This window comes from Halyomorpha halys, unplaced genomic scaffold, assembly GCF_000696795.3.
Source record: "Halyomorpha halys isolate HHAL.00 unplaced genomic scaffold, Hhal_1.1 Scaffold426.1, whole genome shotgun sequence".
NCBI lineage: Eukaryota > Metazoa > Arthropoda > Insecta > Hemiptera > Pentatomidae > Halyomorpha > Halyomorpha halys.
Genome location: NW_027108013.1, coordinates 144,391 through 161,357, shown reverse-complemented (window position 1 = coordinate 161,357; position 16,967 = coordinate 144,391). Strand labels below are relative to the sequence as shown.

General features: G+C 26.8%; 1 protein-coding gene across 2 annotated transcripts in view; it reads right to left on the bottom strand.

Annotated features, from left to right (window-relative positions):
• Nucleotides 1-8,915: 8,915 nt before the first annotated feature.
• LOC106682591 (protein bric-a-brac 2) overlaps nucleotides 8,916-16,967 on the bottom strand; it is a 59,137-nt gene continuing 51,085 nt past the window's right edge. For both annotated transcript variants that reach the window (XM_014423531.2, XM_014423532.2), the window contains exon 6: nucleotides 8,916-14,215. In XM_014423531.2, coding sequence (XP_014279017.1) covers nucleotides 13,896-14,215 — 320 coding nt within the window. In that variant the 3' untranslated portion in view covers nucleotides 8,916-13,895. The remainder of the gene's footprint in view (nucleotides 14,216-16,967) is intronic.

The following is a 16,967-nucleotide window of genomic DNA, read 5'->3' as shown; positions in this document are numbered from 1 at the left end:
TCCAATTCGGGATCAGGTACTATTTATATAATTGTAGCATTATTGTTTCATATTAATAATTTGGTAAATTAAATAACGATTTCAGTATAGGCTAACTGATCAATATGGTACTATCAGTGCATTATTACAATATGATATAATACAATACAATATACCATATGAAGTAATATATATTTTTATCCAGTTGTTTGTTCATATTTGAGGGTTTGAAGATTTAATTTATAACATTTAAGTAAGCCTAATGAAATTGAGTTATGGAATTATAATTTTACAAAAATATTATTATTAAAATTAATATTTTGTTTTATCGAAATAATGAGGAAAAACTCGTACTTTAGGTCACATTCACAGATTTAACTATAACTTAGCAATACATCATCACCAACTTGAGATTTTATTTCTGAATTGTAGCCAATGTCTTGTCTAAAATCATTTTTGTTCTGATGCGTTTGTATATATTATTTTTAAATTAATAATCAGAACGATTTTAATTGTATAATTTTTTGTATTTGGTATTTGTGAAATAAGTTGTAAGAAAAAAATGTCTATGTATATTTTGTTTAAGTTTCAGCTTTGATATTTATATTACTATTATTGTTAGTTGTAAGTTGTTCCAGCCGATTGTAGTTTCGTGTTGATATTGTATGGTGGCTATTGTGGATTGTCGATTCAGTGTGATAATAGATAATTGTTAAGTTAAGTGGATTTGGCTGTTTCGTTAAAATTATTCAAAGCTTATCAGTTAGATTCATTTGTGGACTCTTGTCTCATTTTATATTTGATAGTTCTCTCATTGTAATAATTTATTCTGTTATAAACTCAAGGACAAAAACGTTTGATAAAAATAGCCAATGGTCACTTATTTCTCACTTGACAATCTCAGTCAATCTGATTTTTCTAATTAGGTGGTTGACCTTGGCTTCCTTTACAATATTGCTCCACTAATCTCTATCCATTACATTTCTTTCCATCTTATAACTACTAAAAATTTTAGGTCCTCCTCAAGATCTTGTAGCCAGCGTCTTCGTGGATGTCTCCTCACTCTTCTTTTACCAATTACAGTACCACGCAAAAATTTTCCCAGCATTCTGTGCTGTGTCTTAATAAATTGGACCATATTTCCATCCTCATATAAGGAATTTAATTCGTCATTTGTTCGAGGTCTCCATGTACTGATATTGGTGTCAGGGGTAGGGTTATAGATTTTCTAAGTCAGAGTCCATGTCTATCCCATAAGTTTAAACTGGTCTTACTTAGATTTTATGTAATTGTATCTTCATATTTTTAAACAATACTAACAAATCTCAAATTTGCAAAATATGCTCGATTGGCTGCCATTACTCTTCTATTTAATGCATTTATTTATTTGCTTTTATCATTCAATTCTGAGCAAAGATATGTGAACCTTTTCGTTTTTTCAAAAGAATAATCCTCTATCTCTGACAAGTTACTATTACAGTCCAAGCTAATATCAACGAGTAGCTTATGGTTTCATTGACTACTATTGCTTTTTATTTTGAAATCCAGCGAAAATGTGGAGTGCGCAGATAACACCTACTTTTTAATATTCTCATTTATAGTCATTAAAAAATAATCGAAATAACCCAAAAAATTAATTTTAAAATCTTAAAAATTGAGGGATTTATCCTATTTTAGAATCCTGTATGTCCAATTTCATTTTTATTTTTCAGAAATTGGAGACATGGTATATGGTTCAATTAAAAAAATTATGGTATGGTATTTCTTAAAAAAAAATTTTTTTTAATAATTAAAAAGAGATTAATTGCATGAATTCAAAATGTTTATTAATTTAACTATAGGAACATTTCAGTTATTGTGGCTTCCAAAGTTTCACAGGTTTTCCTTAGTGCAATTTTTTTCGATTCTAACTTGGCGGGATCATATTTAATTTTGCTGTAGTATTAACATGTTCCGTCAACCTAAGAATAACCATAATCTTGTAATAGTGGTTTCTCACTTATTCAAGGCCCACTTAACCAGGTTATACTGTATTTATTTATATTTTTGTTCTTGAGTATACATAACAGAAATTAAAATCAACAAAGAAACTGATTTGTTTCTTTTTTTTCTCATTCATGAAACTGCTTCTAGTCTTGTAATTGATTTAGTTTCTATAGCCTGAGAATATAAGTTAGAAAAAAAAAACATTAAATAGATTGCAATATCCGTATGAAGGATTATAAAAAAACGCAGAAATGCCAAAGTACACTTGATAATAAATGTTTTGTGATACTGAACATTGTGATATATTTAAAATTATACATTGTACTGCTATTATAAAATCTAAGTTCATGTTTTATTTTTTCCTTTCCTTTCTCTTATATTTTCTTTTTTTCCGACTCTAACAGGCCATATCATATAGCTGGAAAAGCTATGAGTTGGCAACCATTGCACCGTGGTATCGTACTGTATTCAATAGCTTAAAGTGATGTTTAAACAAATTCAAAAGTTTCAGTTAGTAAAAAATTAAAATGAAAGATAAAAATGCAGCTAATAGCAGTCAGTGCAATTATATGTATTTATTATGTATTTTCCTTATGTATATATATTATTTCGCCCTTATGTACAGAAAATTGTTTAGTTCTTGCCACAGTATATAATTTCTTTTTTAATAATTTATTAATGTTAAAAATATAATAAATTCTCATAAGCTTTTTTTGTAAATAGAATGCATTTTAAAAAAGAATTATGATTTATAAGTTTAATATATGCTGTTATAATTATGTTTTTATTTAGTCATTGTAATATTTTTTATTTATGTGTTTTTATATTTTAGATGTAATCATGTGCCTTGGGTAAAAACTGCTTCGGTGAATGTGTGAAACTTTAATTTTTTTTTATAGTATTTCATTTAATCTGAATCGATTCAAATTGATCAAAACTAGATTAACAAACTATGCATGGACATAGTATTTTTCTTTTGTCTGTTTCTTTTTAATTTATTATGTTGTTTATTTATTTTTAAATATATTTTTATAAATGTTTTTTAATTATTTGTTAATTTATTTCTCACCTTTTAAATTCATTATTGAAAATTTTACAAAAATTGTCTAATGTCGAATAATTTGGATGCATTTATTGATTTAATAAGGTGACATAATTGTCCAATAAAATTGCAAATTAGATTTGAAGTAATTTCATAAAACTGTTTTCAAAAGACGATAGTAAGAAGTTTACCATCTCTGAAAGTGCATAGGCCTAATTTAGCAATGTTTTCAAAATGGCTGTTGTAAATTTATAGGTTTATAGCCAATAACTCCTAAAGTATTGCTAGTAAGCTTAACTACGTAAATTAGTTAAGGTTAAAAGATTTAATTACACAAAATTTTGTATACAAGATGTGTATGGAGGTACATGATATCTTTAACTGTAAGGAAACATCATGCTGATGGAATATGGCGCCCAGAGCTAAGTATAGCGCATTAAATTTTTGTTTATGCTTAGACGCCCAATTACAATGTGTAGATTTTCCCTTTTCATTGAATCTCTTATATCCAAAAGTAAAACGTTAACCCATTTAGTTTCCATTTTTGATATTTTGTTCCTGTACACTCCAATCATAGTTACGTTTTTTGAGTTGACATTATATAAGAAATATGAATTATTTCCTGCTAGAAAATCTTTACCCAGATAATACAATAAATTTTCTTGAAATGTAGATGTTAAATTATTCCGGATAACAACACCAGAAGTTTATTTTATTGAAGAAAAATAATTGTTTTTCACTATTCATTGCTCAATATCTTGAAAAACTACTTAGCACACAATGAAAAGCATTAATCCTTTTTAAGTTAGATTACATCTGTTAATATTTCAACCCTTACAGAACTCTTTACGTGCAATACTTTCCAAGATACAGTTTTTCAAATATCAATATTTTCCCAATAATGAGTATCAACATTTTGTGAATATATTTCTGATTTACAATTAGTGAATATATAGCAAATATGATGAAACTACTATTCCTATAAAAATAATAACAATAAACTATTGTATGGTGCATTTAAGGAACTTCAAGTGAAGTCTGAAAAGAACTCATGTTCAGTATTTTCAGACAAATAATTTTTTAAACACCATTATTTTTCAAAAGACATTGATTACAAATAAATTAACACATTAATTGGTGAAAAATGATCGATCTTAGACATTTCTATCCCTTCTTTTAATAAATATTTTTACATAATATACATTTAAAATTAATCTTAACTTAAAAAAAAAGTTCAATATCTCAGGACCTAATATAGGTATGCTAACATTAAAGTCTCCATTTTAATTATTTTTCAAATCTGAAGTAAACAATGTCTATGAAGGGCATCTGCTTGGACTAATCCTTTATAACAACCTTTCATCCCATTTCATAAATTTGAAAGAAAATAATTGCCTTAAGTGGTCATCTGAAGCACCACTGGGGAATGTGGTGCATCATTAAATATAATAAGAGCCGGAGAGAAAAAAAAGGCAGTTATTTCACCCTAATTTTTTATTACTTTAATGAAAACTGTATAATTACTAGTCAAAATTGATGAGTCTCCCAAGTATAGATAGGGGAGATAAAAAATGGCGGCACTTTCAAAACGTTAAAAAAAAAAATTTTCATTCGGAGATCTATATCTTTAAAACTACCTTCAACTCTCTAAAAAACCTATGAGAATATCATTTAAAGTAGAGTAAATTTGCTAAAATAAAAGCCCTCAGTAGTTCCTGAGATATATCTTTTTAGAAAGAGAAACATTTCATAAAAATGTACTGAAAAATCAGTAGTTAATGAATTTATTTTGAGAAATCTATATCTCAGAAACCATTCGATGTACAAATATTTATTAGCACTTAAATTAAAGATAGTGTAATGTACTATACAGTAGTTTATAATGTTTATCTTCGTAGCAGTAGTTTCCATGATATTTGAAAAAATAAATTCACAAAATATTCATTTCTCATTGTTTGGACACTTTGAATTTATGAAAAACAATATCTCAAAAAGTATTAGATGTATAAGTGTCTCCTAGCACTCAAATTAAAGCTAGTTAAATGTACTATAAATTAGTTCATAACATTTATCTTCGTAGTAGTATTTTTATATTTGAGAAAATAAATTCACAAATTAATTTCTCATTGTCCGGACAGACTTTTTGGATTTATGAAAAACAATATCTCAGGAAGTAATAGATGTACAGATATCTGCCAGCACTCGAAATAAAGGTAATTTAACCTAATATAAAAGTCTATTACACATATCTTCGTAGGGGTAGTGGTTTTTATGATATTGGCATATGAATATGAATTTTGCACACAAAACAACTATAAATCAATTCAGGATGGTGGAAGATTATTGATTGACCATGTGTATAAATGAATGGAATATGGTCTGGGTGCGGTAAAAAAAAACTCAAATAGTAGATAATTATACTATTTTATTGAGCCGTTTTGCCCCACGTTGCAGGGCTAAAAAAGATACAAACACTATAATTACAAAAAAGAAAAAAGATAAATGTAAATTAACAGGGGTATAAAATGAAAAGTAAGATATAATAAGAAAAATTAAAGGTTGTAAATAGTATATAATACAACCTTTAATTTTTCTTATTATATCTTACTTTTCATTTTATACCCCTGTTATTTTACACTTATGTTTTTTTATTTTTTCCTTTTTGTAACTATAGTGTTTGTATCTTTTTTAGCCCTGACGAAGCCCTGCAACGTGGGGCGAAACGTTGGCTCTATAAAATAGTATAATTATCTACTATTTGAGTTTTTTTTTACTGCACCCGGACCATATTCCATTCATCATAAATCAATTCATTTTGAATGCTAATAGACATTTGTATGGCAAATGGTTTTTAGACATAAGATTCCTCAAAATAAATTCACTAACTGATTTTTCAATGCATTTTTTGTATATCTTGGTTTTTTTTTGTATTTTTGTATATCTTGGTACCTATTAAACGAAAATATCTCTATTAGGGCTCATGTTTTAGCAAATTTACTCTACTTTAGATGTTCTCTTAGTAAGGTGTAGATAGTTGACCGTAGATTACTGATATGAAACGTCGGCATAAATAAATATTTTTGTTTATTTATGTTGTTTCTTTACTGACCGCACCCTCCGACCATCTTCTCCAATTGATGTTCTCTAAGGTTTTTTAGAGTTGTAGATAATTTTTAAAGATATAGAGCTCGGAATGAAAAAAACATTTTTTTAAATGTTTTGAAACAGCCACAACTTTGTATTCCCTCTACTTATACTTGGCAGACTCATCAATTGTGATAAGTAATTATACATTGATTAGAGAAGATGGTCGAGAGGTGCGGTCAGCAAAGAAAAACATAAATAAACAAAAAAATATTTATTTATGACGACATTTCGACCTTATTTTAACCTTAATTATTTTTTATTATTCAATTATTAATTTTTTATTATTTACTATTCAATTCAATATTTTGTATAATTCTAAATTTGTTTTTATACTATTTCTTTCCAATTTTATGTTTCTCTAAATGATGGCTGCTATTTCTTTTGTTCTATAGCCCTGATAAAGACCGAAGCTCAGGTCGAAACACATTGGCATAAATAAATATTATTTTGTTTATTTATGTTTTTGACAGCACCCCCCCCCCCTGACCATCTTCTCCAGTCAGTAATCTACGGTCAACTATCTACACCTCACTCATAATTATACATAGTTTTCATTAAAGTAATAAAAAATTGGGGTGAAATAACTGCCTTTTTTCTCCTCTTGGGTTCTTGTACTAAAACTTTCTTAGCTTTTCAGGGATTCAATTCTGGGGACAAAAATCTTGAAGATGAGCCTAGATCAGCTCGTCTCTAGAGGTGAATAGTATCTCCTAAACAAAGCATTAATGGACAATGGATTAACAGACTTACGTTCATGGAGATTTTTTTTTCTTGTTTTGAGATCCTTAATTCATATTTTTAGTTAGGACACTTGACCCAGAAACACCCAGTATATAATTAATATATCCTATATAATCTTACAAGTAATTAATAATTTAAAAAAGACAATTGTTCTGGACAAAAACACATATTTTTACTCACCCTGGATAATATTCACTGCTTTAATACAAATAAAATTAAAAATTTGGTTATAGTTGTTGAAGAAGTCAACCGCCAGGTGGCATCACACTGGCACCAACTTCATCAGAAACAAACAGTATTTCCAAATTTAAGGAAAAAATCCTTAACCAAAATCCCATTTTTGGATTGGTTTTTTGAAGGATGAATTGTATCAGGTCTTAGGTAAGTCAAGGAATAAGAAATAGGGTAAAACCAAAAAAAAAAATACATTTAAATTCAAAAATATTTTATAATGTAAAAATGACATACAAATATAAAAATCTCTGGTCCATAAATATTGTTTCTATTTTGTTTCAATCAAAAAATAACTACTGATTATCAAATTCTATACAATTTAGAATTCATTTTATTTATTCCTTGTATAAAAATATAAATGCTAAGTACACAATTTCCCAAATATAAAATAAATTTTAAAAATACAATTTTTTTTTTCTCGTATATATTGCCAATTAGATCTCTAGTCTGAGCATAAAAAAAGGCTCAAGTAATAATAAATACAAAAAATCAGGTTACATTTTATGGAAGAGAGAGACTTCATTACGGCTGATTATTTTATTTTATATTTTTTTATAAATAAAAGAAAAAGGCACAGCTCTTTTAAATTAAAATAAATATTGAATTGGCATACCATTTCGATCAATATCCAATTATGTGCAAAGATAAAAATTAAAAATATACATATAATACACACCTCAAAGAGCTCGATCATTAAAAAAAAAAAAATAAGAAAAACTCCACAATACTTGAATAATCTTTGGAATATTTTTATTTACAACAAAACATCATTTATCACTAAGCTAAAGAACTTTAAAAACGTTCCGCAACTACCGAATAACTAAACTAAACAAAACACTAACTAAAACTAATGTCACAAATAATCCCAAGGTTAACTATTTTCTTAAGTCTTCGAAAACACCTTTTTATTCTCTAGCCATTCTTAAATCAAATCTATACACAAAAATAGCTTTAAAAAATTGTATAATGATAAATCTCTAACCAAAACCTACCTCTTAGGCAGTCCTTGGCTTTCGTTCGGTTCGCTTTTTCGTACTCACAAGTAAGAATTTTTGAATTTTAATAAATCTTAGTATAATCTTTAACTAAAAGATTGTTGTGACCAGAGACCAGAATCACTGCAAATCTATTTTGTCTGATTTTTTTTTTTTTTTTTTAAACACTGTCAGAATTTGTGGATTTAAATAAGATAAAACCAACTTTTATTAGTTTAAGACTTTGAATGTTTATTTATTCTCATTCTTATTAATTTTAAAATACTTGGTATGTTTAAATGTCTTAGATAATTTTTCAATATTGCTGTTTAAGGTCCTAATAGTTTTCACAGAATAAGGAAAGTTTTTTTTATAAGTTACTTATGTTTTTTTTTTTTGTATGGATGTTTTTAACAAAATAAAAAGAAAAAAAACTTCAAATACTTTTATTATATCATATCTTTAATAATAATAATCTTAACATCTAATAATAAAATTCTCTCATTATCAAGATTCCAAACACTTATCTGTAGTTACAAGTCCATTAATTTATTTATATGCTAATATTATATTAAAGTAATTGAACGATATAAGACTTTTAATCAATGACAAAATATATAACGTATGGATAAATTAATGGACAAGTAACTATTGAGTTACTGATCTTGATAATAGGAGAAGAGTCCTGAAACGTAGATATGATACAATAAAAGAAATAAATTTATAAATAGAAAGGATTGATTTCATACAATACCCAATATAATAAAATGAAAAACCTTCCAGTAGTGAAAAACTGTTTTTTAAAATAGTAATTTTAAACACAAAATTGTTCCATATTTTAGTTTTTTTCTTAACATAAACAACTGATTACTTAAATACAATTATGATTTTGAAAAATTCTTTTTTATAAAACTAATTAATTAAAAATCTGGTCTCTGATCACGGCGTATAGATCCTCTAAATATTTTGGTGATAATTAAGAACATTACTTTGAACTGGAAAAAGTAGATTTTCAATGAACAAAAAATCAAAGTATTCAAAGAAAAAAGAGACATAATACTACTTTGAAAAGGAAACAGTACATTTCCAATAATCAAACAAAAAAAAAACTAATAAAGATATATATATAAAGCTGGTATAAGACAAAAAAAAAAGTACTGATAAGACACAAATAAAAAAAATTCAACACTTTTAAATCAAGCCAAATTACAAAAATTGAAAAGGCTTTGATTTTTAACTTTTTTTTGGCTCTTAAATTAAATCTATGAACGTGGAGAAGATGGTTGGGGGTGCGGTCAATGAAAAACACAAATAAGTTCAATTAACCTATTTTTGGGCGTTAACATTAGGCGTTTGATATTCCAGCAAACAGCCCTGAAGAAGGCTAGAAACTCTAGCCGAAACGTTGGCACATTAAAAATAGGTTAATCGAACTTATTTGTGTTTTTCATTGACCGCACCCCCAACCATCTTCTCCTCATTCATCATCCACGGTCAACTATCTCTCATAATTATAAATCTATGAACCTGGGTGAGAAAGTCAAGGACAGCCGATAAAGGCATTGAGTTCTTTTTAAATATACACTGGCACACGATTGTACTGAAAATTTCATAAAATTAACTCGGCTTTTTCGCACAGTACTCTTTTGATAAAGGTATAATCCACAAATTAATAAAATACCTGAGATACAAACAATATGGCGAAATGAAGAAAAATCACATAAAATGAGTGCATATCAATTAAATTATTTTGATTATTGAATCGATATAATATGAGAATTATTGATTCGTTGTTATTGATTTTCTTTTTTTTTTTTTTTTTACAATATTAAAAATTATTGCATCGACTTTATAAAATTTCTTAGCCTCTTCTGCAAATAATTTAATTTGAAAAACTTATTTTAAATTATGAAAAGTGGGTAGATTGGAGCATAAGTTATATATTAAATAATAAAACTATTGATTCATTGAATACATATACAGCCTAACCTCACTTAGCTAATTATTGTGCTTTGTAAATCAATTCATGGAGTAATTATATCTAAATAAATGTTTTGAGATAAAAACATTAAAATTTACATTTTAAAAATTCAAAATGATTTCAAAATTATCAATCAGTTATTACTAATTTATAATAAAAAAAAAAATTAAAAATATTTTCTCATTTTCACTGCAATTACGCAACTCAAGTCTTGTGCTTCCCTAACTATAAGTTTGAAGAGTTCATGCCATCCTATTCCACAGATCAAAGGGATAATAGAGAAGAAATAAATCATTCCACTATTTCTCAAATTGAATAATGATAATTATATAGCAAGAGTTGATTCGGTACATAACAGAAAACAGAACTTGTTCAAAATTTAGAGCATAAGTAATTGATCTTGTATTTCTGAAAATCAATCCTTTAACAAGTGATTTTTAAGAAATAATGACAAATCTAAAGAAAGAAAAAAAGAAGATTCCTAAATTTGTTTTTAAATGCATATTTATAAGCATCGTAAAAAAGTTTATTAATTAATGTCATAAATCTTTGTGTTTCGAGTTTTTCTCTTTCCTCAATATAATTTTTAAAATAATATCAGGGTTTTTATCTTTATTTGTATAAAAATCAAGCCCTTGCTATTCAGTTTCTATAAACAAAAAACTTTATAAAATTGAACTTCTTATTGAAGAAGCACAGTTATTCATGATATATATTCAATTGATTACTAAATTGTGCTTTCCTAAAAGACATAATTGAAAAACATATGAAAAATTATGAAATAAATAAAAACGCCCAACTACAAAAGCTTATGAAATCTGTAAAAAAATTTGAAAAATATTTCAATAAAAATAAATACATTACAACAAAAAAATATTTTTAAATTTAATCAAAATACAAAAACTTTATACGTAATAAATTTTATAAACGTTAAGTTATAAAAAAAAAACGGATGGAGAGCACAAGTTTCTGAAAAAAGTGAAGTCATTAATAAATAATATACCACTGAAACTCTTCACACTTATGGTAGACCGGGATAGTTCCGGAAAGTTAAATAAAAAAAATTTTTTTTTCGCCTGAACCTTTATCATCTAAATAGCATTCTAAAATTACAACAATGTCCTGGTAAATTTCCCCACATTAAAAAAATCAAAATGATATATATATAAAAAAAAAAAATATTGCAACTATATTATGTAATATTGAGATCTTTTCTGTTGCAACTAAAAAATAAAAGAAACACGTGATATGTTAGGCTTTGGCAAAAACATTCATACTCTTATCACTAATATCCAAAGAATGTACTTTTTTTTTCTCTTCATAAATGAAAATCTAACATATATAAAAAATATATATACTATAAGAGCATGAATGAACATTAGACCGAAAATAATTCGGTTTAATATATAAATATCTACAAACTAAAACTTATGCATATCGTGATTTAAAAAAAAAAAAAAAAACATATATACAACAATCCTTACTTCTAACAGTTCAAATAGATAATTTTTAAATGCAACTTCTGATTTTATCAATTATCAAGTCTATAAATAAATAAAACACAATTCAATTTATAAATTATGTTTCAACCTCAAAAAAAGACATAAAAAGTCATGTGAGTGTTCAGTGCTTGAAAATGCAGCCACCGTTCCAGTACAAGAGTCTTCCCTCTAGCTTTAGGAAGAAAGAAAAAAACAAAAAAAACATAGAGAATAAAAATTTCACGAGTATTGCTTAAGAGTAAATCAGTAATTTTATAGATATCATTTAAATAATCTGAAAAGAAAGTTGGATAGAGAATCAATCAGATTTGACTTCTTTTAAGGAAACCGTACATATCAGTTGGACATTGCCATTCGGACTAACCGTATAGTGGTCCCTTAATATAATTTTATATTTAAGTCTTGACAAGCATATGCTATGTTTAATTTAACACTGCCCTAATCAGTAAGAACACAGTAACTTTAAAAAAGAGAAGTTATATTTGGGATTTTTAAATCACTGAAATAAGGAAAACCTGTTTTCAATTTTAAAACTGTGTAAACAATTAGTTAAATTCTTGATTGTAGGAAGATGGTTCGGGTAACAAAACTATTTGTTAGTACAACAGACATTTTACCCCACTTTGCAGGGTCGCATCAGGGCTAAATGAGAACAAGATACAAACATAGTAAGATATGATAAAACAACGAGAATATATACAGAAAGTTGTAAAAAAATGATGTATAAAAAATTTATATATAAGAGAAATATAGTAAAATATGTATGTATGTATATATATAAACATATGAATAGTATATAAACTAAAAACAAGGATAGTAAAGAGTGGTAATATATAATTACACCACTCCTCCACTCTTTCCTTCTTTTAATTGTTCAATATTTGTAAGTAATAATAAATATTGAACAATTAAAATACAATACATATCGAGGATTACTTTAGAGTAGTGCTGAGTATGGGAAAACTAACTTAACATAAAATACAATTAAAGGTTTTCTCTTTTAGTAAAATCACAACTCTTCAATTAATATTTTTACTGACTAGATTTAAGTGTAAAATCTAAATCTGTACAGTAAAAAAAAATTAATTGAAAAGTTGTATTTTTCCTGAAAGAAAGAACCTTTAATTGCATTTTTTCTTAAGTTAATTCCAACGTTAAGTTAGCACTGTTGTGTAAGCCATTGATATTATTATTTCATAACTCTTTAATATAGTTTGCTTTAGTTTATATTCTATCCATATATATTTATAATTTTTCATTTAACTACGTTTCTCTTTTAAATAATTTTTAATGCATCATCTTTTCAACAGGCTTTATATGCATACTTGTTTTATTAAATCTTTTTAAGCCCTGCAAAATGGGGCGAAACATTGGTTCCTAATAGTTTTTTCTGCTATTTATCTACCTTGTTTTATCATCTTCCTAAATCATCACATAAAGTCAATTAATAATCCCCTAATTAATTAAACTCAATAATTACTTACTTAAAATTCAATATATCTAGTCATAGCAAATGGTTTATTAATTAGAAATGCATTAACTTGCTAGTGTTAAGTAAAAGTGCAGTTAGCACATTTTTACACTGAAATGTAATTAAAATCCTTTGCAGTAAGCGTAGTAAGCAATGGAACAGTCTTATCTAGATATCAATAGATTAAGTTTACATAGTGCAAATGTATTGAAACAGAACTGAATTTAGCATAAATTTGTAAAAAACAACAACAGTATTCTGTGTTTTTAAAATTTGAAAATAGTTAGGCAAGTTGGCAATTAAAAATACTGTAAATAATAATTTTTTTTTATCAAATAATATAATTGAAGCAACTTATTTACTCTGATACTGTGTTTTACTCAATGAGGGCAGAATAAATATTGATCAGTATGACAGAATGACGAACTCCTAAATGTTTTTATAGTCTTATAGCTCTAGAAAATCCGACAAAGCAGTTTTGTTCTTTTTTTATTATTATTTAAATAGTTATCTAACCTTAATTGAAAAAAAATAATAATAATAATCATGACACATATACAACAAATGTAGAGGTACAAAAAAAAAAAAATTAAATGTACCATTTTTACAGTAGTATAGATTTAAGAGCACTAACTGCTAGATAAAACAAACAATAAATAAAACTGACAATGTCAGGATTAAAAGAAAAAAAAACAGAATTAAAACACACAAGTAATTGTCTCAAAACCCACTTTTAAGAAGAAATATCCTCACAGATTGGGTATCGGAATAAAAATATATAAGTCTTTAAATATGAGATTTAACAATATGAGTGAGCGGACAGATCGAGACGGGAGAGTTATACACCAGAGAGATATTGTGGTTGGGGTGGCAGAGGGAGCTGATGTTCAGATGCCATGGAAACAGGCTGCGGCGGTCCTTGAGCCCCCAGCGGTGGTCCCTGTGCCCCTGGTGGCGGAGCGATGTACTCCTTATGGTAGATGTTGAGGTGAGCCCGCAGGCTGTACTTGTTCTTGAAAACCTTGTTGCACAGCATGCAGCATGCTGGGTTATAAGCATCGCTGTGCCTGATTCGCATATGCTTCAGCAGGTTTGATTTGTTAGAGATAACTTTGGTACACAGTGGGCAGGGTCTTTTACCATTTCTATCACCACCTCCTGCAAAAACAATTATTTTAAATTATGGATTCATATTCAACTCGTTTTATTAACGAACTAAAAAGTACAAGTAGTTTGTAATATATACATATACATAACAGAAATTATTATACCTGTTCAAATTTCATTAACACAAATATAACATATTCATGTTAAACACAAGAACATCTAATACTCCATAGATTAAAATTAGTAGATTTTGTAATGAGAAGATGGTTGGAAATGCGGTCAGTGAAGGACACAGATAAGCAAAAAACTTATTTACTAGTACCAACATTTCAGCCAGAATTTCAAGCCCTAATCAGGGCTGAGAATAAAAAATAAAATAACAACCAATAATTAAAAGGATATACAGAATGATTAGAAAATAACTAATATAAAAGATACATAAATGGTGTTGAAAGACATCAATATTTTATATATTATAAGAAGATAAAGGCTGAATGAGAAGAGTAATATTAAAATTAAATAAGAGAAAAGAACAAATGATAAAATACGTATGAAAATCTATTTTATTAAAATGCTCCTCACAATTTCATTCAAACCCAACATCACTTTAACTGTTGGGTAGCTAAACCTTTCTCTATTATATTTCTCCTAATTTCCTCGGTCTAAATTATTTCAATATTGTGCTCTTATTCGGCAATAGTAGGGCAATAATATACCAATCAATTAGCTATCTGATGTATAACAAAAAAATATAGTTAATTAATTTATTGAATGAGTTTAAAATCACATAATTAAGCCATTATAGGTCACTGGCACAAATGTTGTACCAGTGCGAAATAAATAAATTATGATTATACAAATAATTTAATTGGAATCTAATAAGACGACAAAAGGGCTAGAAAAATTTGTTTAGACCTCTCTCACCCCCGGAGCTAGCAGGTATACCACTAGTACCAATGACTGTCTTTTTCCTTTTTACGTCTTTAACGATTAAACGATAGTCTACTTTTTTCAAATATTAAAGATTTTAATTATTATATCATTTATAATTTATTAAAAACCATTCAAGAATAATATTCTATATCTTTTTTTCTAACCCGATTAGTTATCAGAATAATATTTAAGTATCATCTGAGAAATCGGGAGCCCTCCATGGTTCACCCAGCCTAATAAAGTGGGGTAAAATCAACAGGGGAAAAATCTGGAGCGGTTGAGCATGATTCTGACCAAATTACCTCCTTGCTCGATCGTCAGTCTAGTAACAATACTGTATCCCTGACACTTTGTGAGTTGTGGCGGTAATAATTTATTTTTTTAATTTAGTTTTAATATTTAAATTATTTAGTTGCTATAAACAATTAATAAATAAATATGTAGTTCAGTTGTAATTAAATTTTAATTATTTTAACTTTGTAAATAAATAACTAATGTAAATATTTTCTAATTTTAATGCATAGTTGATATCAATTTCAATATAATTAAGTTCAAATATGATCAAAAAGTATTAGAATTATAAATAAATACATTTCTAAAAATATAAAATATTTTGTTTACCATCAAAAACATCGGAAATAAAAATTAAAAATTGTTTATATAATTCTTTTTTATAATGACTATTTATTTACTCTGTATTTTTGTTTATGTATCTCTGAGGCTCCTCAGTAGACATTTGTCTATATTTCTGTATTATTTTAAAGGGACTAGTCCCAGAATAAATTAAGTAGAAGTATTATTATATAAGTATATTAGTACAACATTGAAAAAATTCAGACCAACTTACCTATGAAAGTGTATAAGATTTTTTAGAAGTGAAACAAAGTTGATAATCGTTTTTAGCACCTCAAGAAACCCTTAAATACGAATTTTCAAAAGAATCAGAAGTTAAAATTTGTGCCCTACATCGGCCTTCGATTTAATTTGAAAAATCAAAAAATTAGAAATAACTTCGACACTTTTCAACCAATCTACACAAAACTATTTTATAATTATTTCCTGGAGAAAAAATTATCTTTCCAAAAAAAAACAAACTAAAAATAAATATTAAACATCTAAAAGAATAAATATACATGTAAAAAATATTTGTAGCATTGCACATTTCTTAACATTGCATAATTTTTTACCCTGTAAAGGATAAAATTAGTTTTACTGGAAGATTGTTTTGATTTTAGATAAATCTAAATTTGTGCCTACGTTTAGACCTGAATTTCAGACCTTCATCGGGGCTGTACAAACAAAACAAGATAACAACCTTAATTCGGAGGCAAAAAATATAAAGAAAATAATAATAAAGAGACTTGGAAAAATACATAACAATAAATTAAGTAGATAGTAGTAAATTGATACTAATAGAAGATAAGATATAATATTGTAGAAGTAAGAAATATACAAACTAAATAACAAAAATTTTTTTTAAAAACATGGCTGTTATTTATTTCATTTTTGTTCTTACCTCTACTATATTATATTTTATCTTCTATTAGTATCAACTATAATCTACTTGTATATGTATATTTCCAAGGTTGCTTATAATTATTTTCTTTACTTTTTACTAAATAATTCAAAAACTATCCAAATTATAGTCTCAAAACATTTATTTCATTTACACCCATCAAAAACATCGGAAATAAAAATTAAAAATTGTTTATATAATTCTTTTTTATAAAACTAATTAATTAAAAATCTGGTCTCTGATCACGGCGTATAGATCCTTTGTATCTTTTTTAGCCCTGACGAAGCCCTGCAACGTGGGGCGAAACGTTGGCTCTATAAAATAGTATAATTATCTACTATTTGAGTTTTTTTT